At 48.4% G+C, this 24,923-nt stretch overlaps 1 protein-coding gene across 3 annotated transcripts in view; it reads right to left on the bottom strand.

The window, feature by feature from the left end:
• Positions 1–1,561: 1,561 nt before the first annotated feature.
• WNT7A (Wnt family member 7A) overlaps positions 1,562–24,923 on the bottom strand; it is a 76,858-nt gene continuing 53,496 nt past the window's right edge. For 2 of the 3 annotated variants that reach the window (XM_024578199.3, XM_045186048.2), the window contains exon 4: positions 6,014–8,602. In XM_024578199.3, the coding sequence (XP_024433967.1) occupies positions 8,123–8,602 (480 nt within the window). In that variant the 3' untranslated portion in view covers positions 6,014–8,122. Of the gene's footprint in view, positions 3,632–6,013; positions 8,603–24,923 lie in introns of those variants that run through there. The other variant, XR_008426158.1, reaches the window with a different exon arrangement.

The raw sequence follows: 24,923 nt of genomic DNA, 5'->3' as shown, positions 1-24,923 counted from the left end.
CGACTTTGCACGAGTGGTGGAACTCTAATCAACTGCTCCAGTGCATCTTGGGCAGCAGGCCTCAAACCCTGGGGTCTCGGGAGCCCCTAACATTTTAACAGATTATTGCAGACCCAGAGCTGTCACGTATGTGTGCATCTATCAATATTTACAGTTATAGAAATGAAAGCTGAGAAAAATGTTTGTGTATTAGTTTATTTAAAATGATAATGAACCCACCATGTTTACATAAATAACATATTTAATGAAAAAGAGCTTCTTGTTTTAAAACCAATAAAATAAAACAAAACAGTGAGCAGAGTGGCATTGCTTTACATTTTCTCTAATTTCTTTAATTCTCACACCTGCCACTATGTTCAGTTGCTATGGTATCACTTGTTACATAACCTCTGGAAACTGCACTGCGCACCTGTGAGAAAATGAGTGTGAAAAAGGCAAATATCTTGGTGTTCCTATAAAATTAGCTTTGACCTATTGATCTCCTGAACCCCCGAGAGAGGTCTGAGGACTGTGCTTTCAGAAACTCTGTCCGAGGTGATTTTTAAGTAAAGGTCCCCCATAGCCCTTGGCACCCACTCAGAACCCGATGGCAGTGGGGACTGAACGCAAGCTTGAAGTTTTGAGGTGGTACAGGGTGCTGTCTAGTCATTGGTGGGTGCTCACAATTGCTGTCTGCTTTGACAGCACTAGGGAGCCCCACCCGAACTCACCCACACACTTTGCAGTGAGAGTGCAGTAAGGGTGGAAGGCCTTCTCTGATCTCTCCACAGTAGGAGGGGCAGGGCTATGACTAGAGCCCGGAATTTTGGGCTGAGAGCAGGGGCTTTTCTGGGGGCACATTGTTCTGTGTAAGGCAGGACTGGAGCCTCAGAAGGTACTCTCTTGGGCCTCAGAGGTTGTGTCTCTTCATATTCAACTATCTCCTGTTTGGCTGTGGCCTCCCTCTTGAGAGAGATGGCACTGGGTCTTCCTCCAAACTACACCCATGACTCCCACCATCCCCACCCCCCCACACACACACTGGGGGCCTGCAAGTGCCAGGACCTCAGATGAATAGTGAAGGTCAAGCCATGGCCTCCCACATGAGACAAGCTGCCCATTTTGTGGCCAGACTCTGGGTGGGTGGCATCTTGTAAGTGTGACCCTGGACCCCTTGCAGTGGTCTGTTTGTATTTCTTGGGGTCCCTTGTGAGGGTTTGTCTGAAGCTCTGGCCATGGCAGATGTGTATGTCTACACCGCCTTTGTGAGGGTCCCACCCTTGGCTATATGTAATGTTTTGGGTGTGTGCAGGCCCCGCAGGGTTTCTTGCTCAGTGTCCATGTGCAACCACGGGCTTGTGTGTGCATGCATGAGCAATGGTGTGACACTTTCTCTGGGTCAGAGGCAGCTTGCCATCCTGGAGGCTAAGCTGGGGATGACCATTGTCTCCAGCACATTCTTCCGGGGCCAGGAGTGTTGTTGTGGCAACCAGCAGCCACCTTATCAATGGAGCAGATGTGCCTGTGACCACGTCAAGGGGATTTGATCTGTCTCCACACCCCCCACCCAACCTTTTGCCTCTTGTCCCCCAGCTCTTGGATTCAGAGGGCCCCTTGAGCCCCCCGTCCCCCAGGAGGGGCCTGGTGATTCTGGAAATAGTCTCCAGCTCTTTATTCATTTTTATTCAACAAACGTTTGCTAACCCTGACTGTGTGCTGCACACGACAGACCCAGTGGCACCAAAGGCAGCCAAAGTCCTGCACTCATGAAACTTAACAAACAGTAGTATCTGAACCTCACACGTCCATGGCCCTTTCAATGTACCAAGCAGTGAATTCTACAATTTACATGGTTAGCTCATCTAACCACTGTGATGTTTTTCTTGCTGCCCCATTTTACAAGTGGCGATATACAGATACAGAAAGGTTAAGCTACCTGTCCTAAACTACACAGCGAGAAAAATAACAGAACCAGGTTTGAACACAGGGCATCTGGCTCCAGGGTTGATGCCCTTAACCACTGTACTGTACAACCTCTAATAAATGATAAATATCATTTTAGATAGTGATAAATGCTACAAAAAAGAAAAAATAGTGGATGAAAGGTGCTGGAAGCCTGGGTGGTTGCAAGTGCAAACTGAAGTGCTGGCACTTGAGTCAAGTCTTTTTAACCAGGAAAATCCAGCTATGCAAAAACATCAGAGAGAACAGGACATGCAAAGGTCAGTCCGGAGGCAGGATGAAACCTAGCATGTTGGAAGAACAGAAGGAAAGCCACCGTGGCTCGAGTCTAGTAAGAGAGGGGCTCTGTGCTGTAACAGATGAACTTATCTGTTGAAATCAGATAAGTTCTTATCTATTGAAAACAGATGAAATCTCAGTGGCTTTTCACAATAGACAGATTTTCTCACTCATGGGTGTTCCTGATTGTCGGGTGGTTCTCCTTCAGGTATTCAGGGATCTTGGGACCTTTTCTCTGTAGCTCTACTGCCCACACCTCACAACCCTAGTGGAAGGGGAAGAGCATAGGAGGTGTAGATGGGCTTGGAAGTGGAGCACATCATCCCTGCTCCATGGTGCCAAGCCCATGCACATGGCCACTCCCAACCACAAGGGAGACAGGTAATGTGGTCTAGCAGTGAGACCTACATGTGGTGAGAATTCGACCCAATTCGGACACACAGATGGCTGGTGGCTATGCAGACTGAGTGGTGAGATTTGGGTATATTTTGAAGTATACTCATTGGGATTTTCTGATGGACTGTGTAGAGGAAGATAAGACCCAAGATTGACTCCAGAACAAGGTGACTGACAGAGGTGGAGAAACTGAGGCTCAGAGTGGCTGTATCCCTGCCACATGATCAGTGCTGATACTCTGTCCTGCTCAGGGCAGCAGAGGTGAATGTCTCCACCCTGGTCCCGCGGTTAAGTCCCTTCCCTGTCCCATGCCCATTGCTATGTTGAGAAAAAGTCTCCTTCCTAACACCTTGAATCTGGGCTGGCCCTGTGGCTTGCTTTGGCCAATAGAATGTAGCAGAACTAACCTGGTGCCAATGCTGAGCCTGGGCATCGAGAAGCCTGGCAGCTTCTTTTCTTACATTTGGAATTCTTCCTATCTGGTGTGAACAAGCTTGGAGTAGTCTGTTGGAGGATGAGATCATGTGACAGATGACCCATTTGTCCTACTGAAAGCCATTCTAGACCAGCGCAGTAGCCAGCTGAACCCAAAACACATGACAGAATTTTGCCAAGATCGGCAGGGTTATCTACTTGACCCACAACAGACCATGAGGGAACTCAGCTGAGATCAGAACAACTGGCCGACTCATCCATAGACTTAGGAACAATGATATGGTTGTTTGAAGCAACTGAGTCTGGGAGTGGTTTGTTACCTAGCAATAGCTAACTGATACACTTCCCCAAGAAGGCAAAGAGCTCTGGTCATAGAGGCTGGCCAGTGACTTGTGTGGGTGAATTCCTTCATCTCCTGGCCTTTGGCTGGAAGATGGCTCTGGAGCACTGTGAAGGAGTGTGTGGTTCCGATTTCGGAAGGTCAGGATGAGAATAACAACAGGGCTCTACCTGCACACGGTGGCTCCAGATTCCATCTTTCCTGCAACAGCACAGAAGGGCTCCTCAGAGGAACAGGAGCCTGTAAGGTAGAGGGAAGAAAGGTGAGTGCTCCTGGCAGAGAACTCAGCAAAGGTACAAGATGTAGAGGGTGGTGTGAAGATAAGAGAGAAGCTATGAAAATTGCTAGGACCTTGCCTGGCACGGAGCAATAACTTCACAAATGGCAGCATTGTTACTGCTGTGCAGGGGAGGCAGAGGCAAGGCTGCCAACGTGGCAAAGGCCAGGTTGTAAGGGACTCATGAACTTGCTCTTCATCTGCAGGAAAATGGGGAGCCACATCTGGGTATAGGCAGGGAGTGGATGGGTCTAGCCAGACCTTGGAAGGCTGGTTTAATGGGGCATGGGTAGAAGCAGGGAGACCTGGGAGGAGGTGGTGGCATTCTCCTAGGTGAGAGACAATGGTGGCCAGAGTCAGTGAGGAAGGTGGATTGGCTGTGCGGTGCCCCCAGGGAAGAAGTGCCAGACCTTGGTGACCTGTTGGATGCATTCAGTAAGGTGGGAAAAAGTTGACAATGACAATCTGCATCAGACTTGGGTGCCCTGTGTGGCCCACATCGAGTCCTTTCTCTCTATCTTCCTTAAGTTTCTGTTAGAGGGCAGAAGGCTCAGAACAAAGTGCCAGGGGCTGATGTGGGACAGCCCAGATTAAAGCCCTTGTTTTCTCATTTCCTGGTGATAGAGTCTTGAAGAAGTCACTTCTCTTCCCTGAGACTGGCTCTCATATGGAAGTGGGAATAGGAGCCTTCCTAGGGTCTCAGGAAACACGTCGCAAACTTGCCTTGAAGATTATAGGGGACAGCTCCAGCTCAGGTAGAGAAATGTGTCAACCCAGGACTCTCCTAACCTGGGTCTTGCTAAGGGATTCCCTTAATTGAAGGGATGTGGGTGGGCGAATGAAAGGTTTGGGGCTCCCCTGGCTGGCTGCCAGGGCACCCCCACAGAGTGGTTCAGGGCAAAGGCCCATCACCCCACAGGGCCTTGAGCTAGCTCTGAACTTAAGTCCAAAGGGCTGTGAGTGCATGTGCACACACAAGTGAAAACACACACCGGGTGCGGAAAAGTAGATTTACGGCTGTTCATAAGGAAAACAATATACTAATTAATAACAATACAGGAATAAACTCTGCTTTGCATACTTACAACTGTAAACCTATTCTTGCCACACCCTGTATGTATGTTGGAACAAGTAGGAACTTCATCCTTCCCACCCCACCCCTCCACATTATTTTGTTGACTTAGGGTGCACCATGTTGGCCTTTCTAGGAGGCCCAAGTCCTGTCCTTGGCCTTCCCTCTGCTAGGCTTGCTGCGTGGCCTTTCATAAAGCCCTGTCCCTATCTGGGCCTCAGTTTCTCCATCTCTAAAACAAGAGATTTGGTCCAAGTCAGAGGCTGCACCCTGGTGGTAGAGATGCTAAGTTCAGCTTGCAGTCATGATTTGCTCCTTCCTTACGGTGTTTGTTAACATATCAAAAGAAAAAAAAAAGGAGCTCTTACTTTAAAAACCTGGATGTTCAGCCCTTCTTGAAAAATCAGAGGGTCTGGCTATGAGGAGGCCCACACTCCCATGCAGCTACGATGGGCCTGTGTTGAGCGGCTCACTTCCCAGTTGTTATGCACCAGGACCCTGAGCTTTTGACACTCTAGTCCCGTGCTTTCTAATTTTTTTTTTCCTCTTAAAATTTTTGCCTTTTTAATGTCAGTGTTATTGAAAATGCACTTTAGGAATAAAACAAAGGGGGCAAAATACCTTTGCCTAACACAGAGTGAAATATTTATTATCATAAGCTGTGTTTGATGAATCTTATCATTGTGGAGAGAAGAGTAATAATAGTAATAATTAATAATAATAATAATAAATAATATTTAACATTCATCCATTACTTTGAAACTCAAAGTGCCATGCAATCACAACAGCCGTGTAAGGTAGGTATTTTTATCCCACTTCTAAGGATGGAGAAACTGAGGCTCAGAGCACAGCTGAGCTCGGTACCTCAAAGGGAGGGCAAGCCCTTAGGTTGGAAACTAACACTTTGATAAGGAGCCAAGTGATAGGCCAGCAGCTGACCCAGCCATTCTCCTCACGAGTCCAGCTGCTCTCCTGCCAGGCCCACTCCTCATTTGAATAGCAAGACAACACATAGGGATGACTTCTTATCATGTTTATGTGATTAACATTAAATGGTCATCTGGAGAGGCTGATCAGAACCTCACTCATTCTCAGGTGCCAGGAAGCCAGCCTACAGCAAAGGCACTGAAGGCTTGGGGAGCCTCTTTGCTCATGGTAGACACTGTAGATTTTCCAAGGCAGAGATAAACTGTGACATGGGGGGCTTCAAGAAACTTCTGCATTTCTTCCTCCCTTATCCATTGACCCACCCACCCACTCGCCCACTCACCCATTCATCTATCCATCAATCCATCCACCCAGCTATTATCCACCTATATATCCATCCACCCATGCACCCATTATCCTTCTATCCATTCATTCATCCACCCATCCATCCATCCATCCATCCATCCACTCATTCCTTCACATGCCTATCCATCCTGACACCAAAGAAGAAAAACATGGTCCAAGGGAAGAAATCAACCAACTGTCCAGCCATTTTATTTGTCCATGCTGTGATCCAGGCCCAGTGCTGACACTGGAGTGTCCAATACAGCCTAGACATGGAGGGCTCTCAGGGCAAGGGAAAATGGGGCTGTGGTCTCAGAGGTACCTGAGTTTAACCAGTTTCTGTGGGCATAGAGTTCAGAGGTGCCATCTCTTGGTGGCTCAACACAATTACCAAAGGTCTCTATAGTTTGACTCAATACCACAAGCCCTCCCCAACAAGCAGAGATGTATAGGCACACACCCGCAGGCACACACCACCCAAATATCTCAGGCACACAGATGGAGAGACAGAGATAATTGGGTGCACAGAGGAGCACACAAGATATACACACATCAGCACCCCAGAGGTACTTGAAAGCACAAAGTCACGTGACTACCCCAAGACTCCCTAAAGTCACACAAACACAAATGGATGCAGAGCACACACAGCCTCCTTGAGGAAAGCTTCCCAAGTTCAGAGGCACTAGATGAAGGTGGACCCAGAGCAGAGAGGCTTTGTCCACCCCTCTCTTTGATAGTCTGTCCTGGGACTGAGACATCCAGGAAGCCCAACTGCTCATGGGACTCCTCACTCAAGCTTTTCTGCCCCATAACTGAGGACTACATCTCACCCTTACCCCTTGGGACACACAGCAATGACAGGGGCTTTCTGGCAAGGAGTAGGCTCCCTGAGCTGGGTTCTGCCGAGTAGCAATGACTGAGTCCCTGTGAGGCTCGCACGATGCTGAGAACACACAGACCTACCTACCACATGGCTATCATGAGGTCACCACTCAGTGACGTTACTCTAAAGGCCTGAGCTTAATAGGCTGAACTGAGGATCTAATTCCTTTCCCAGGTAACATGGATGACACCACAGACCTGGCACCCATTGGCTGCTTTTGCCCATTTGGCCAACAGAACTCGAAAACCCAGCCACGTGAGGGTCCTCGTGGGGCCTGCCCCCATACCCAGGCCTTGCCCTCCTTACCCCAAAGCAAGTCCTAGAATTAAGAAGAAGCACAGGCCTTGGAATGATATAGTCAGGCTTAATATAAATAAAATATTCATATAAAAATAGTCTCTTACAAAATATTCTCGCTTATTCAGGGGCTCACTTTCCAAAGGATGGAAACTGCTGGGAGTTACTATCTTTCCTCTTTCTATATACTCCAAACTGGGTTTTTCCAATGGTGAAGTTTGAGTTGGGGAAAACTAAAGGGTAGGAAATGTTTTCTGAAAAATGTCTCCAAATCTGGACCAGCTTAAATTTCTGGATTAGTAGCAGCAAACAGCAAAAAAAAAAACACCCAAAAACAAAAAACAAAAATGTGTATGTATACCTATATATGTAAAGGACATGGACATCTCTGTTCTTAAACATGTAGTGCAGGGATATTTGTGGAATCAACTAGTAGAAATGTCTGCATAAAGAATAATTTTGTACAGTTGTACTTGACTTCTTGTCCTAGTGACAAAGTTTTCCTGCAAAGAAAGCAAACAGCCCATTTTGCAGAAAACGGATCCCAATGAGTGGAAGGACTTTTTTAATTAAATAAATTAATATTACTTTTAAAATCAGAATAAATTGTTAAATATTGCTATGAGGCCCAAAGATCCAGGGTCCCTGCTGTGGAAGGCTCTGCTGCAGCTAAGGAGGGCCCCAGGCAGGCCCAGAGTAGTTGGAGCAGCACTGGGTGTGGACTAGAACCCTTAAGGGCTCTGGCGAGCCCTTTTCCACAGGTCCTGCAGGAAACCCTGCAAGTGGCTCTGCAGCAGAAAAGACAAGCTCAGCATTCTGGCAGTTCCCTGTGGAAGTCTGGGAAGTGACCTGCCAGAGTAAGTGCAGCTTGGAGACTGGTCTTTCCCACAAGGGACCTGACTTGAGGGCACACGCAGTGCGGTCTTGGGCTCACTTGCACGTGTACACCTCCGTGCGCTCACTGCAGGTGTTGCACTTGACATAGCAGCACCAGTGGAATTTGCAGTTACACTGCCACACGCGGGCATACTGGTGGGTGTTGTAGCCACGGCCACAGCACATGAGGTCACAGCCGCTGGCCTGGGGGGCTGTCTTGTTGCAGGCACGGCCCTGTGTGCCCATGCTGCCTGTCACGGGGTCTTCCTCACAGTAGTTGGGTGACTTCTCGATGTACACCAGGTCTGTGTCCATGGGCTTGCGGTATGACAGTGGCTTCTTGATCTTCAGGAAGGTGGGCCGCTTGTTGCGGCTGGCACGCACAGGCTCCACATGTACAGCCTCATTGTACTTGTCCTTGAGCACGTAGCCCAGCTCGCGGAACTGTGGCAGTGTGGTCCAGCACGTCTTGGTGGTGCAGGAGCCTGACACGCCGTGGCACTTACACTCCAGCTTCATGTTCTCCTCCAGGATCTGCAGAGGCGGGCAGGGAAGAACACAGTGCACATCACTGCATGCACCATCCAGACCCGCCCACCCCTCCCGCAGCTAGCTGGGTTTGGTTTTTTTCTTTCTTTTTGGTGCAGGAAACTCAGGCCTGGATTCAAATTCCTCTCATCTCCAGCCCTTGTGCTGTGCCTTCCACCTGGAACTAACTTGCCTTCTTTGCCTCCCAAGCCCTGTGTGGTCCTTAGATTGTTCAGGCCAGTCCAGATCACACATAAGTTCTCTTTGGTCTGCACAGGTTTAAAATAATTTTGGAACCAGGAGACTTTAAAAGGTAGACTTCCATGGTTTTCTCTCTCTCTTTTTTTTTTTTTCCAAACAGAAAGTACATCTGGCAACTCTGGAGTGACCGTTAAATTATTTAATAACTGGTGCAGATGGGCGCTGACTTCCTGGCATAGAATCTGGCCACAAATGCCAGCCTGGTTGCCCTGCTGTGTCCTGGCTCACCACAATCTCTGCCAGTATTGTCATATGGCAACAATACTTGGAGCTATACCAGCAGCTGTCTTCTTGGTTGGTATCTTTCAATTTGCCATAGTCCTCACTGCTCCCTATTACATCCCTGACCTTAAGCTATGGTTTTTCAAAGGTCAACTGCTTTGATTACTTACAATACCTGCCAGGCCCTGTGGACATATAAGTATGGAAACCATGGCCCTGATTGAAGCTTCCCTGGCATATTTCCCTGGCTACCAGGCTGGATGCTGTGTCCCTTCTTCTGAGTCCCTGAGACCCTTGGGCTTCCATCATCATTACATGAGAGGCAGCATTGTATGTGGGAGGGGTGGTTGCAGCAGAGATTCTAGACTCTGGGTTCAAATTCCAGATTTTACACAAACCTGCTGTGTGTCCTTGGGCAACTTACTTGAGTCCTCTGTGCTGCAGTGTCTCCATATATAGAATGGGGGTAATAATAAATAATGATTAACTATAATCATATGATCAATTACTAGATAGCAGTGAAAAAGAATGAACTACCAATACAAGAAGAACAGATCTCTAAGATGTAATGTTAAATGAAAAAAGTCGGACACTGAAGAGAACATACTGTGAAGTTCAAAGACAGGCAAAACTAAATGGCTGGTTTTCATTTAATCTTTATTTATATATATAGGGTCAGACATGGTCCATGGGCTGTGTTTTGCTAACCTCAGCTTTGGAATATCCCAGTGATAAAAGAAGGCAGCATTTACCAAACCCCTCATAGCATAGGGTATTTACACTGTTTTCAGGTTGTTTTTTTTTTAACTTTTCTTTCCTTCCCCCCACCTTTCTCTCTTTTTAACTATACATAATGTGGAAGTAATTATATTTGGATCTGAAGCTTCTCTTCCTTCCCCATCATCTTCATCCTATTTCATCCTAATAGACATTTATTAAGCCCCTACTATGTACCAGGCACTGGATGGGGATGTGTGAGTGAGATAGTTTCTGCGTCACAGTATATGAGCATTTTCATAGTCCTTCTTCCAGATGGTCAAATTACTTTTGCCTGTTGCACAGTGAAAGAATAGGTGAATAAATTAGTAAATAACTGAAGTTATTAATCACCTGTACACACACTGGGCCCATGCTTTTACATATGCCATCTTATTTAACTCCTTCAGGTGAGCATGATCCCACTTACAGAGAAAAGCTGAGGCTCAGCTAACTCCTAGAGCAGGCACACTAGTGGGCGTGGCATTCAGAGGCCCACTGTTGAGGAGCCACTCAAGTGCTTGTGCCTGCTTACTTGTTATGTGCCCAGGGGCTGACACACCCCATCTCTGGGACTCAGCTGCCTTCACTGAAACGTGAAGGCAATTTTATCATTTCTAACAAAGGCAGAGTGCTAGAACAGAATCAGACGTTCAAAAAGTAGTCATTAGTGCTACTGTCTGTGCTGGGCCTGTGTGGGCGTTGGGGACACAGAGGTTTGTCACCAAGAATGAGCCTTTATTTATGGTCTGACCAGCCCTAGTTGCTCTGCTTCCAGGAAGAGGTGACCAGTGCCTGGTCAATATACACAACAGGAAGGCGGGGTCACCTGTGTTTCAACCATAGTACTTGCAATCAAAGAAGCCAGCAATGCCACAGACATCGCAAATGTTGAGATTCTGACTGATTAGGCGCTCAACTAGCAGGGTGCCTAGTGTGACAGAGCACATACTAGGTGCCAATACCCTCATGTGACTTCCACACACTTAGAGCTGGTACCGATGAGTAGCCACCCAAATAACACAGATGTCCATTTTGGTCATCAGTGAGGAGAGAGTTCCCAGATGTCCAGCCCACCTTTCTGCCTTGGCCTACAAAGCATGTGGAAGGAGCGAGGCTCAGAGGTGTAATACATGCTGGGGGCAGGGTTCGGTGGTGTTTCTGAGGCACGACTGCTGGCTGACTGAGGTCTTGGTGTCATCAAAGACTTTGACACAGAAATGCTGAGAATGACAAATAAATTCCAATGCTGCTCAGCTCTGGCAAGGACATGGAGTCCCTGGGATCTGCACGCACTGCTGGCTGGAAAGCAGACACAGCGGTGTTCCCAAAGATGAAGATACACAGAAGCCGTGCAAGTTGTGTGGCCTAGAGAAACATACACTTGTGTGTGCAGGAAGCAGGCTCCAGGATGCTCACAGCCACCAAACTGGGCACCATCTGGGTGTCCATCCATCATGGCAGAATGAAAGAACTGAGGCGTGTGTACTCAACAGCACACTGTAGGGCAGTGTCAGCAAACGGCCACAGAAGCACAGCAGGGAGGAAAAGAAGCAATCGAAAGATTTCCATAGAGTTGTTTCATTTGTATCAAGTTCAAAAGTGGGCAAAACTGGATTCTTCAGGACACATACAGAGGGGATGTATGGAAAGTAAAGAGACGAGGAACACAAATACCAAGACAGTGCTTGGGTCCGGGGCAAGGGGCTGTGGTTGGTGAGAGTCACCTAGACAGTTTCCGGGGTCCTGGCAATATTCTGTTCCTTGATATGGGTGCTTTATAATTATTCTTTTAAATAAACATAAGTGGTCTTTGTGCCTTTTTTTGCATGTAAGCTATGTCTTGCAGTTTATAAAAATGTAATGGGTACAATGCCCAATAAGCATGTGAAAAGATGTTCAACACCTCTCATCATTAGGGAAATGCCAATCCAAATCACAGTGTGGTCTATCCATAAATGCAGTCCTACTCGACCATAAAAAGGAATGAAGTGCTGACACATGCTACTCATAAATGGACCTTGAAAACACTATGTGCAGTGACAGAAGTCAGTCAGAAAAGGTTACAAATTATATAATTGCATTTATAGTGGATGTCCCGAACAGGCAAATCTATAGAGACATAAGATAGATTAGTGGGCTGAGAGGAGTTGGGGAAGTAGGGAGTGACTGCTAAAGGGTACGGGTTTCTTTTTGAGGTAATGAAAATATTCTAAACTTAATTGTGGTGATGGCTGCACATATCTGAAAATATTTTTTGAAGTGTTGAACTGCATGCTTTAAATGAGTGTGCTGTATGATATATGAATTACATCTCAATAAAATTATTTTAGAAAAAGTCATTGGAATGTTTCAGTAAGAACCTATTGGGCTGTATTTGCAAGCGTGTGACACCAGATGTTTTTGCTGAGGTGGACCCTGGGCTTTGAGTGCCAGTGCTGAAGACCAGGTTTCTTGTGGTCCTGGGTGCATCTGCCACCTCAGCGTGCTGCCTCCTGCACATTGTCTCCCTCTTCTTCTGTGGCTGCCTGAGGCCGTGTGGCATTTGTGTGGGCCCCTAATCATATGGCACCAGCCTGTTAACCCTGCAAACTCTGCATTTTGAGAGCCCCAGTGATCGCATTATGTCTGAATTAAGCTGGGTGTAATCACAGCCCTCCTGGCCAGGACTAGTGACCCAGATGGAAATTACAGAAAGGCAGCAAGCCCTCCCCCTGAGGCAGGGACAACAGCAGAGGAAGTGTGTCTGGGACAAAGCTACATTCTTTACACACTCTGTACCCACCCTCTGAGACCAGGCTGGCTACCAGCTTCTGAGCTGCCCAGGGGGACTTCCAGGATCCTTTTAGGCTTGAATGGTCTGGATTGTGAATCAGGCAGTTGAAGGGTTTGCAGGATCTAAGTGACGTGAATCCATGTACCTTCCCAGTCTTTGGCATGCAGCAGGTTCTCTTAGGAAATGCCCGAAGGTAAATTCACCAACAGATGCTCCAACTATTCCACAACTGGTATGCCCAGTCCCCCCAAATCACCCTGAGTAGCAACCCTGCATTCCTGGTTGGACGGGGAGTCCAGAGGACCTTGGGGAGTAACCAGGTGGAGGAGGAAGGGGCTTGGAACTGCTGGTATGGATCGTTGTCAGTATTCTATGTCCCTAGCTGCACTCCTGGGCCCCAGCTTAAAGACCAGTGACATAAGACTACTCAGGGTCTACCAATTTACCATATGGGGATGCAAAGAAGCCTCAGTACAAAAGGCAAAGAAATGAGAAAATAGACCCATGAGGTCCAGATGTCTGGTCTCAGCAGGCTCTTTGCCTCTCTCCTCAATGGTGGTCTGGAGGATCAAAACCACCAGGGCCTCAGATGACATGATGAGGAGGTTGTGTTCTCATCTCACCTCTAGCTCCGGCCACAGGCCCCACTCATAGCCACCTGTCACTGCTGGTCAGTGAGTGCAGGCCTGGGAACTGACCTTCACAGGAACTGAGGGAACAAACTGAGCATGTACTATGTGCTGGCATCATGTGAGTATTGGGGACTAAGCAAAGAAAAGGGGGATGGATTGTGCCCTTATAAAGAGCACATTCTATGGGATAGAGGAAAACAAGTAACTAGTTCAAATAATAAAATAAGTGAGGAGAAGAAAATGGAACAGGAATAAGGGCCAGAGAGTGAAGGAGGTAGGGGAGGCTGTGTGACCTTGGTGACGAGGACAGCTTCTCTGAAATGACACTCAAGCAGAGGGCAGAACCCAAGAGGACACCAGCACGTGGCAGCACAGACTCACTCTCTCATTTCATTTCCACTTGAGGAACAGCAGGGCAAAGGCCGGAGGCTTCCGCAGAGCAGGACCGAGGCCTGTGGCTACAGCATGGTGACTGCAGCCACAGGGAAGGCGCTGAGGTGGCACAGGTGGAGGTCCCATCCCACAGACTCTGTGGACTATGCTAAGGAGGTGGGATTTTCTTCTCATTCAGTTTTTTTAAAAATGAACTTTATTTTTTAAAAGCAGTTTTATGTTTACAGAAAAACTGTGAAGAGAGCTTCCATACACCCTGTATCCAGTTCCCCTAACACTAATCTTCCATCAATCAGTACAGTGAATGTTACAATTAATAAGTTAATGTCAATATGTTATTGTTAACTGAAGTCCATACTTCATTCAGCTTTCCCTGGTTTATACCTAATGTCCTGTTTCTGTTCCAGGATTCTACCTAAGCCAGGGCATGACATTAGTTGTCCTGCCTCCTTAGGCTAAAAGGTGAGATTATATTGTGAGTGGACAGGGAAGCCAGTGGAGCAGGATGTATGATTTTAAAAAGATCTCCCATTGGTTGTAACACATATACCTCTCATATGAGGGAGATTGGATGTATGTGGGGGCAGGGGGACATGGAAACCTTCTGCTCAGTTTTGCTGTGAACCTAAAACCACTCTGAAAAATAAAGTCTATTCGAAACAAGATCTCAGCAGAGAAGCTGTATGTAGGGAGTTGAGACTCCGTTGTCACTGGTGCTGACTGGCTGGGTGCTTTCCCTAGGCTTTGTTTCCCCATTTGAACTTAAGGGTTTGAACCAGGTGGTTTCCAAGGCTGCTTCTGTCTCTCTCTAAGAATTTTAGCCTTGGATCCATGCTGCTCTTTAACCTATACAAAGTGTTTTCAGAGCTCTTAACGGAGTGAGATTTTGCTGTATCTCCTGAGGGATGGGCATTTTCATCCCATTTCACAGGTGAGCAAACGGAGACTCAGAGAAAGGAAGAGACCTCAGTTCAGAGTATGCAGGATCTCCTCCACACTTCTCTCCAGACTACTCCTCACACTTCCCCCTCCCGCTCCATGCCCCAGGAGGCTAGACTGTAGAGCTGTACCAACGAGCTTGCTTGCTCTAGGACCCAGACCATTTCAGGTGATTGATTGGGCCCAGAGCATTTGGGTTGTGGGATGGTTTGAATATAGCTGTCACTTCCATATGGGTCTAGCCAGTGGAAGGTACTGGAGGGAATTAAGATGGGAGGAGGAAAGTCCTGGTAGTTACTCCTGCTCATCTCCGCTGGCCCCACAGGATGGCTGCTGTCCCTCTCAGAGGTCGCAGCTCCTGCTTGAAAGTCCTCTGAGTACAGTCCCCCAGGAATCTAGCAGTACAGACTCTTGGCACTTTAGGCCTAAGAAGTCCCATGCTCTTTCCTCCATGTCCACTTTTCAGCTCTGAACCTGCTATTCCTTACCTAGAAGGTCAGTATTTACTGCCATTACAGATGCTAGACCCTACAATTCCACTACTGACTATGTACCCTCTGGGGAGGTTTGTGCATGTGCAAAATGACAAAGAGTCTCAGGAGGCAGTATCTGAAATATCAAAAAGCCAAAAGAATCTAAAGATTCACCAATGGAGACTAGTTATGTAAATAATGGTGTATCTATAAACTGGAACATTCTGCAGCTGTTAGTACAAGGCAGCTCTGTACTCACTAATGAAGTCCGATCTGCAAGATACATGGTTAAGAAAAACAAGCAAGGTGCAGAAAAGTATGCAGAGCATGAGCTCATTTGTGCAAGGAAGAAAAGACTTGTGCATGTGTATTCATAAGAGCACCGAATACTATCTCTGGAAGAATACAGGAGAAGTTGGTAAGAGTGGCTGCCTCTGGGGCAGGCACCTGGATTGGATAGGATGGTCAGATGACTGGGAGTCTTTTCATGGGATTGACTTTTGTACCTTTTGAATATTCTACCATGTCAGGAAAAAAAGTCACTTCTTCCATAAAGCCTTCCCTGATTGCCAGAGCAGTCAGTGACTCCCTCATGGTTTCCATAGTTGTCCCAGGCTATTGAGTAGTTGTCATCTTGGCTCTGTGATGACTGTTCACCTGTCAGCCTCTCCACATCAGGCCAACAGCTCTTTGTGGTGGACATGGAGATATCCCACCCAGATCCCCCTTCAAGGGAGATCTTGTTTCATTGCTATAGGTAGTGGTGTGCTTGTAATCTGACTCTAAAAAAAAAAAGTAATAATCCCTGATTTTAAGCAACCGAAGGCTTAGCAATATGCTCACAAATCCCTGAATATGAACACCGGCCTTGCAAGCCCATGGGAACCAGCTCCAGCGGACCATGGGACCAGGAGTGGAGTCAGCACATATCGTCCAATTGTCCGATCTTTTAAGGTCTGTGCCAGCTGCAGAGAAGTGCAGCCTTTCCCTGTGGCTGGCAGCCGGGGACAGAGAGAGAGAGGCACAGGTCTCAAGGTCTGGCCACTCTGATGGGCAGTACTTCCTCCAGAGTTCCCACTGAAGCATTGCCTGGCCAGCATCACAGCTCCACTTCTGCCCAGTCCTGCTCTTCCCCTTTCCCTGCACTGATCCCTAATAAACAGCTTGAACCTGGAACTCCATCTTAGCCTCTGCTGCTAGAGAACACCACCTGTGACACTCCTAAGAGACCAGGGCCAATACATGCACCTCCATCACCTCAGCCTCTCGCAGAGACTCGCCTGGCATGGAAGAGGTGCTGCCTAGGTGCAAGGTGAAATAAACACCTAGTGTGAATTTTTCCCTTTGTGAAGCATTTATTCATTTGCTCTCTCATTTTGCATTGAGCACCTGCTGTGTGAGACCTGGCATCATCCCTGCTCTGATGCAAGCAAATGCTGTCTCTGCCTTCTTGGAGCTTACAGACCCAAGCCAGAGCAGCCCTGGAATTGATCACCCCAAAACCTGATTATAGATTGGTGAGTGCTGTGAAGAAGTAGAACAGAGGGGCTTCCCCAGGAAGGCAAGCTGGCAGCCGGATAACAGAAGGATAAGTTAGAGTCAGTCAGACTTAGCAGGATGAGGTAGGCATGGCTGGCAAAGTAAGAGGGAGATGGAGCTGGGAGGCACTCAGAGGGCAGGAAGCTTCGGAATCATCCTTAGTTCCAAGGATGCCAAGGAGGGGCTATCGTGCAGGGGAGTGATGGGGTCCAACTGACAACTTTAAAGATCATTCCAAATGGAGAGGCCATTAGGTTAGAAAAGGTCAGAGTGGTAGGATGGAAATCTGGTGGGAAGGTATCCCCGCCACTCAGGCCAGAGACACGATGGTGGTTCTGACACAGGTTGTGGCAGTGGAAGGGAGAGAAAGAGCAAAATCGTAAGACTTGGTGGTATATGATTGGTGGAGGATTACAGAGGCCCAGGGTTGACTCACAGGCTTTGATGCATGCTGAGGCTGTGCACTAAGACAAGGAATGGGAAGGGGAACTAGGCATGGGAAAGAGTACGTGTTGAGGGCAGAATGAGGAAATTTCAGAGAGTGAGTAGTCAGGAAGAGGGACATCTGGGGAGCAGAAGGGTATTTTGGTGCCACTGAAATCTGGCTCCAGTCAGCTCAGGTGCTCAGTCAGAATTCAGTCACTTCGACAGATTAAAACATGTGGTTGAAATGAGCCAGAAGTGGGGCAAACACCTATGGTTTTTTGTATTAAAAAATTGATTGCAGGGAGAACCAAGATGGCGGCGTAGGTAGACACACTGCGCCTCCTCGCACAACCAGAACTGACAGAGAATCGAACAACAAGGGGGACCAACACCAAGAAAATAGAAAATAACCATTCATCCAGACTGGTAGGAGGGGCGGAGACGGGCACCGGGGTGGAGAGGACTCGCGCGGCTGTGGCAGGACTGAGACTGGCGGAGTGTGGGTCAAATGGCGCAGGCAGTCCAAGCACTAGCAGACCCTGCGGCCCCACATCTGTGCAGATAAACCGAGAGGGCCGGACTCAGAGTGGCGGAGAGTGGGGCAGGCAGAGCAGCGGGTAGCACCCCGCGCGGCACCAAATTCGCCCACAGATAAACCTGACGAACGGCGGGCAACAAAGCAGACTGTGCAACCCAGGGCTCCAGCTCCGGGAAATAAAGCCTCAAATCTCTGATTGAAAGCGCCCCTGGGGGTTGGGGCGGCAGCAGGAGAGACTCCCAGCCTCACAGAAGAGGTTGTTGGAGAGACCCACAGGGGCCTAGAGTGTGCACAGGCCCACTTACTCGGGAACCAGCACCAAAGGGGCCCAGTTTGATTGTGGGTATCGGAGTGAAAGATTGAAATCCGGAGGAGAGTGAGGAGGGCGCCATTGCTCCCACTCGGCCCCTCCCCCACGTACAGTGTCACAGCACAGCGACCAGCATTACCCCGCCCCGGTGAACACCTAAGGCTCCGCCCCTTAAAGTAACAGACGCGCCAAGACAAAAAAAAAAAAAAATGGCCCAAATGACAGAACACTTCAAAGCTCCAGAAAAAATACAACTAAGCGACGAAGAGATAGCCAACCTATCGGATGCACAGTTCAAAGCACTGGTTATCAATATGCTCACAGACTTGGTTGAATCTATTCGAAAAACAGATGAAAAAATGAAGCCTATGCTAAGAGAAACAAAGGAAAATGTACAGGGAACCAATAGTGATGAGAAGGAAACTGGGACTCAAATCAATGGTGTGGACCAGAAGGAAGAAACAAACATCCAAGCAGAAAAGAATGAAGAAACAAGAACTTGGAAAAATGAGGAGAGGCTTAGGAACCTCCCGGACGCCTTGAAACGTTCCCACATCCGAATTATAGGGGTGCCAGAAGGAGAAGAGGAAGAACAAAAAATTGAAAACTTATTTGAACAAATAATGAAGGAGAACTTCCCTAATCTGGCAAAGGAAATAGACTTCCGGGAAGTCCAGGAAGCTCAGAGAGTCCCAAAGAAGCTGGACCCAAGGAGGAACACACCAAGGCACATCATAATTACATTACCCAAGATTAAACGCAAGGACCTACATCCAAGATTACTGTATCCAGCAAAGCTATCACTTAGAATGGAAGGGAAGATAAAGTGCTTCTCAGATAAGGTCAAGTTAAAGAAGCTCATCATCACCAAGCCCTTATTATATGAAATGTTAAAGGGAGTTACCTAAGAAAAAGAAGATCAAAAATTGGAACAGTAAAAATGACAGCAAACTCACAGTTATTAATGGCCACACATAAAACAAAAATGAGAGCAAACTAGGCAAACAACTAGAACATGAGGGTTGTCATTAAGGGAGTGGGAGGGGGAGAGAGGGGGAAAGGTACAGAGAATAAGTAACATAGATGATAGGTGGAAAATAGACAGGGGGAGGGTAAAAATAGTGTAGTAAATGTAGAAGCCAAAGAACTTATAAGTATGACCTATGGACATGAACTATAGGGGGGGAATGTGGGAGGGACGGGGGTGGGCAGGATGGAGTGGAGTGGGGGGGGAAATGGGACAACTGTAATAGCATAATCAATAAATATATTTAAAAAAAAATTGATTGCAAAAACACAAGATGGGAGACACTGAGAACAATTTATAGATTTAGATAACTACAAGTTCAATATCAACTAAGAGTCTGCTAAAAAGCCAACCATCTGAGGCTGTATTAACTGAGGTCTATTGCCCACAATAAGGGAGAAGATGGCCTTGTTGTGTGATTTTCAGAAATGGGCTACACCCCAGCAGATGGACAGAAACAGATAGAACGTGTAGAGAAGGGGGCTAAAGACCCACACTGAAGAAGCTGGAGCTGCTTAGTACAGAGAAGGCAGTTTCTGCCCTGATTACTGCCCCCCCACACTCTTCAGACCTATCTCAGGGCAGGGTGGGTGGGAGGAACTGTGCATCCAGAGGGCAAAACTGGGACCCTAGTTGGGGGCAAGGTGGGAGGGGGGTCACAGGGCAGCAGATACCAATTCAGGGGGATGCCAGCTGTCTCCACCAAGCTGACCAGAGGTGGAGGGAGCTGCAGAGGTAATGAACTCCTTGCCCTGGGAGTGTGTGGGAGCAGCAGCTGGGGTCCGCAATGGAGATTCCTGTATTGGGTGGGGGTGGCTGTTCTCAATCTGCTTCTCTGTCCCTCAGCCCAGCCCCAAATCTGTCTGGAGCAACAGGAAGGATTTTTCCACTCCACTGGAGAAAGAAAATCAATTTCCTTCTGACAGGTCCCCCATGAAGTGCCAACAATGTACCAGGTGCTGCCCAGAGCCTGGAATTACCAGGGTGGGGTTCTTAGGCCTGGGAGGGGCCTTGGGAGAAACTTGGCTCCAGAAAATTCCTTGATTCATAATAGCAAATAGACACTGTAAAAGTGGCCTCCCGGCTGTCCAAGACCCTTGGGGTTGCCCAGAGGATCTAGGGAGTGAACATCCTAGAGGAGGAAGGGGTTCTGAGGGGAGAGAGGTGAGACAGTGCCCTCCCACATGGTCCATGCCCCATGGTGCTCTTGTGACCAGACTACCCACCCCCTGGTAGTCTGAAGGGCATCAAATTTTTAAGAACCAGAAGCTGTTTCCTAGCATTGAATTCCACTGCTCCCATTCACCTCCCCTGGGAAGAACCTGAAGTCCCAACACAGTGTGGGAGAATTTCCTTACCTTGTGGGGTCCCGTCATTCCTGCCGTGTCCTCCTGCTAGAATGTGGTTCTACTCATCCCCACATAGCCTGGCTCAGTCCAACCCTTCAAGGGCCTCCACAAATGCCACCTCTGCTCAGAGCTGGCCAGTCCCTGGCCAGTCCCTACCCTGCCCAACACCAGCATGACTTCTCCAGCATAATCCCTCCTGCTCGGGACATCCTTCTCTTCGTGCCTGGTTTTATAACAACCCAGCCGTGGCTTTCAGCCTCTGCAAACACAGACTCCTCAGTGAGGCTTTCCCTAGACACTACAAGTAAAGGAGCCCCACCTGTCATTGCTCCCAGTTCCCACTTGTTATCACTCCAAGATCCCACCACTCATTGTGCCCAGCTCCCCCCAGTCATCACTCCAGTTCCCCCCAGCCACTGCTCCAAGATTCCACTGCTCACTGCTTAGGACAGGTTGGTGACTCAGGCCAGTAAAGGCCAAGCAGAGTGAACCCTGGGGATTCATGTGAAACAGCAGACAAGAACTGTTGGTTATTTCCCTCCAGATATGAACAGGAGAGGATGCGGGGGTCAGAGCTGTGGACAGGCTTCTTGTAACTACATGGGCCTGAGAATGGAGTTAACTAAGAAAGCAGAGCTCAAAGAGAGAGAGACTGCAATTGTTTCCTGGGACTATCATTTGCACCGTGGATCAAACTGGTCCTCAATTCATTACCCTAAGATCATTCAATTCCATAAATTAATGAATTCCCTTTGTTTTTAGGCCAGTTAAAGTTGGGTTTCTGTTCTTTACAGCTTAAAACACCCTAACTAGTACAGAGCTCCTTTCATCTGTACAGAGGAGATGCCTTTTGTAAAGCCAATAGCCAGCCCTTAGTTTGTGGGTTTTGTCAAAGCATGGAGCAGATCTGGTGAGCTGAGGACTGGTTTGCTTGAAAGGGCCTTGGGGGGTCCTCAAGGGCTGGAGACTGAGGCTCCTCTGCAGGAAGGGGTCAGTTTTGGACCATTTTCACCCCAGGTGATGAGCAGTGACTCAGGTAATCAGACTCATTCTTTATATGACAGCACATCGTGCAAAAAACAGCCAGAAGCGGAGGATAAAATGCCAGTGTCAGGGCCAAGTAACCCAAGAACCTGGTTCAAATTGTACCTCTGGCTGCCACATGCAGGTGATGGCAGAAATGGCCAAAGGGATCAGGGTTCACTCTGGCTTGGATCTCTATTTTCTCATCATAGCCTACCTGCCTCTGACCATGGAGACTGAAAACATTATGCACCACCTGATAAAAAGAGAGACCTGAGAGAAAGAGACTTCTTATTTCTTATCTTTGGATACTGTGGTATGAGACCATGATTCTTTGAGCTTAGGCAGCCATCTTGTGATCAAAAGGCAAGAGACTCAGAAGCAGGGAAGGTGACGATGGCAGACTGGGAGAATGGAAACAGCCTGGGCCCTTGAAGTGATTGTAAACCATTTGAAAGGAACTATACCCAGACTTGCATTTTGCAAGAAAAAGCAAACTCCTATCATTGAAGCCACATTTGTAAGGTGTTCTGCTACTTGGAAGCAAATGCATCTGTGGTGATCCTTTCATTGTTTAAAGTAGGAGCAAGTCTTTCCTCTGGGGGAACAATGGGATTAAATGAGAAGAGCTATCAAGGCTTGGTGCATTGTGTCACCTTACGGGCCCCCAACCTGTGTGAACTTCCCTCATCTCCCTCAGTGAAAGTGAGTATGAGCTGGTACAGTCTGGAAAGGCAGGGGAAGAGGAGCAGGGTTGTGAGGTGGAAGAGCAATCAGCTGGAGGTCCTGGCTCTGCCTCCACATGGCTGTGCAGCTGCAGGCAAGTCCCTTTCTTTCTCTGGGCCTCAATTTCCCCCACCCTGTACAGTGAAGGGGCTAGAGGGGATCTTCAAGAGAAACTAGGGACACAGAGGGATAAGGAGGGCAAGGGTCAGGAGAGGAGCAGGTTGAAGTCTACTACATTCTCCTACATGCCCCCAAGGGAGGAATCAATTTCAGGGTGGCACAGTGGCTACAGACTTGCAGACGTGTCCTTTTCTCCCAGAGGTCATTGTGAATGCCAAATGAACCCTGCTAAAGAAGCTCTGACCTTTCATCCTCCCTTCCACCTTCTCCCACATCCAAGCCGACTCATCCCAGAATCCCATTCTGTTATAAACACCCCAGCCCAGGTCCTGAAGCTTATCTATGCTGCTGCCTCCTGGCGTGGAAGCCCAGGACATCTTTCAGAAGCCCCCAAGATAGCCACCACCTTCTCCTCACACACCACCTAGATATTCCGGGTCCCTGCAGCATCTTCTTCCGTGCATGTTACCACTGGAGCTCTCCCCCACTGTCAGATCCCAGCCACCCTTTCCCTGGCAGGACCCCTGGTTCATGAACCTTCTCCGAACAAACCCTGAGTCAGATGAGTCACCTGGGAAAGTTGGGCACCAGCCAAGGAGAGGCACAGAAAGCAGTAACAGGTCTGATGTGCATGTAGTCTTCCTCTTCCTAGGCTGATGTTTCCACAGAAGGCCCTGCCTGGGTCAGATTCAAGGGTACTTGAGGCAGGAGGACTGTCACCAAGTCTGGCTGGTTTCTTCTCCCAGGTTTCCATGCCTCAGTTATCCATGTTCCTCATCTCCAAGCAGCACCTGATCCAAACCACCTGTACCAACCAAGTTGAATCCTCGACCCCCTTAGCGCACCAGTGCCACACGTGGGCCACGTCCTGTTCTAGGCACCTCATGGGCATCACCCTGAAGAGCCCTACTGGAGTCAAGGTAGGGCCCCATGAGAGCCCAGGTGTGCTGAGAAGTCCCTGTGGAACCCTTCTTTGCCCCCAAAGGCCATCTGTGCACACTACATCCATGGGCTCCCTGCCCTCTGGCCTCCAGTGAGGTCCAGACTGCTGAAATACCGCAGAAGACAGGGCAGGAAGAGAGAGAGACTAGGACATTAATTCCCAAGTCCCTCTGTGTGGGGCCATGCAGCGGCTATGCCTGGTTTCCCCTAACTGTAACCAAGGAGCCAAGTGGCTCCTCTCTTCAGCTACACTGCTCCCTTCACTGTCCCTCAGTCTTCCAGGCAGTAAGAGCTCCACACTGTTGCCAGCCCTGGTGTTGTGAAATCCCTCAGAGGATTCCCTTAACACAGCCCACACTCCTGTAAGTAACCCCTTCATTAAACTGTTCTGTTACTCCCAACTGTGCCATCTACCAGACCGGGGCTGGGGCCCTGGGTTGATTAGACCATCAATGAGACCACCTCGTGAGCTTCAGTGGTGTCTCCTCATTCAGTGAAACGCCCAGTGGTGGCGGTGTCAGGACTGAAAGACTGAAGGCACAGTGCTGGACCAAAGAAGGCTCTTGGGAAATGTGGCTGGGTTATTATGGTTATTAAATTATTTATGGCACGATGTGAAATTTTTGTGTTGGTCTTGCAGAAGAGTAAGGACAATTTCTCAGAATAGAGCTGCATGCTGGCTTCATGCCCAAGCTGCTCTGTGTTGTAACTTCCTATTTGCACACCTATCCCTCCCACCAGATTGTGAGCCCCATGAGGGCAGGAACCAGGCCCAACTCCAATAAAAGCCCCTGACTTGGCATCAGCTGCTGTTTTAAGTGCTTAACATAAAGCAACTCATTGAATTTTCACAGAAACCTATGAGACATTTATTAGTAGTAGTAGTAGTATTTTACAGATGAGGAAACAGAGGCACCAAGAAGTCACAGTTAGGACGCGTTGGAACTGGTATCAAACTATGTAGTCTGGCTCTAGAGCTGTGTGATGCAGCTGAATACATGGAACATGGAGGGCAGGGAGGACTTTGCTCCCTCAGGCCATGGTTCATAGAGCAGGGTTGTGCAGTGGGCACTGTGGTGCCCCCTCAGGTCCCCCTCCAGGACCAAACACTCACCATCCAGCTGCCTGGAGTGTTGGTTGCTGATGCTTGCAGCCAAGATTCTCCTAAAAGATGCTCTTATCATAGGATCTGTCTACTCAGGGAAGCCTTAGCCAATGACTGGTTGCTGCTGGCTACAAAGGCCTGGTCTCCCTGAATCAACTGGGACAACTCTAAAGGGCAATTCCAGTCCTAGAGCTTCTGGTGGGAGCCACCTAAAGCCTCTGCTACCTCACCACAGCTCAACTTCTCTCCCTCACTTCCCTACAGGTGCATCTCCCCAAGGCCCTTCCTGGGTCCCACCCCCAGGAAACTATAGGTGTGAGCACCCCAGGAGGGAAGCTGTAGACTACAAGCCCAGACACTGCACTGCCTCTCCCACTCCTCCTCCTCCTGGTCCTCCCTCTGCTCTTCCTCCTCCCTTCGCTTCTCCTCCTGTTCCTCCTCCTCCTGCTGCTGCTCCTGTGTGTCAATCCATCATGAGCAGAAAGCTGCATTTCATTCAGCTGCAGCTGTATTCCTTTGGGCAACTCAGATGAAAGAGGAGAGAAGAGAGCTTTTTCTTGGTAAACATTTGGAATATTTTCTTCTTGGTCACATTCTTTAAGTAATATTGGATGCACTGACTTCAAGAACATATTCCTGTCTGCCTTGGGTGCAATGATGGGGGTGGGGAAGGCTGCATTCCATAGAACACGGCCACTAGAGTGCAGCTGGGTTGGCCTTGACTGCAAGGGAGGTGCAGAGTCTTGCCTAGGCCTCAGGAAGAGCAGTGT

This window comes from Desmodus rotundus, chromosome 2 (genome assembly GCF_022682495.2).
Source record: "Desmodus rotundus isolate HL8 chromosome 2, HLdesRot8A.1, whole genome shotgun sequence".
NCBI classification, from domain to species: domain Eukaryota; kingdom Metazoa; phylum Chordata; class Mammalia; order Chiroptera; family Phyllostomidae; genus Desmodus; species Desmodus rotundus.
This window is presented reverse-complemented; position numbering and strand designations above follow the sequence as displayed.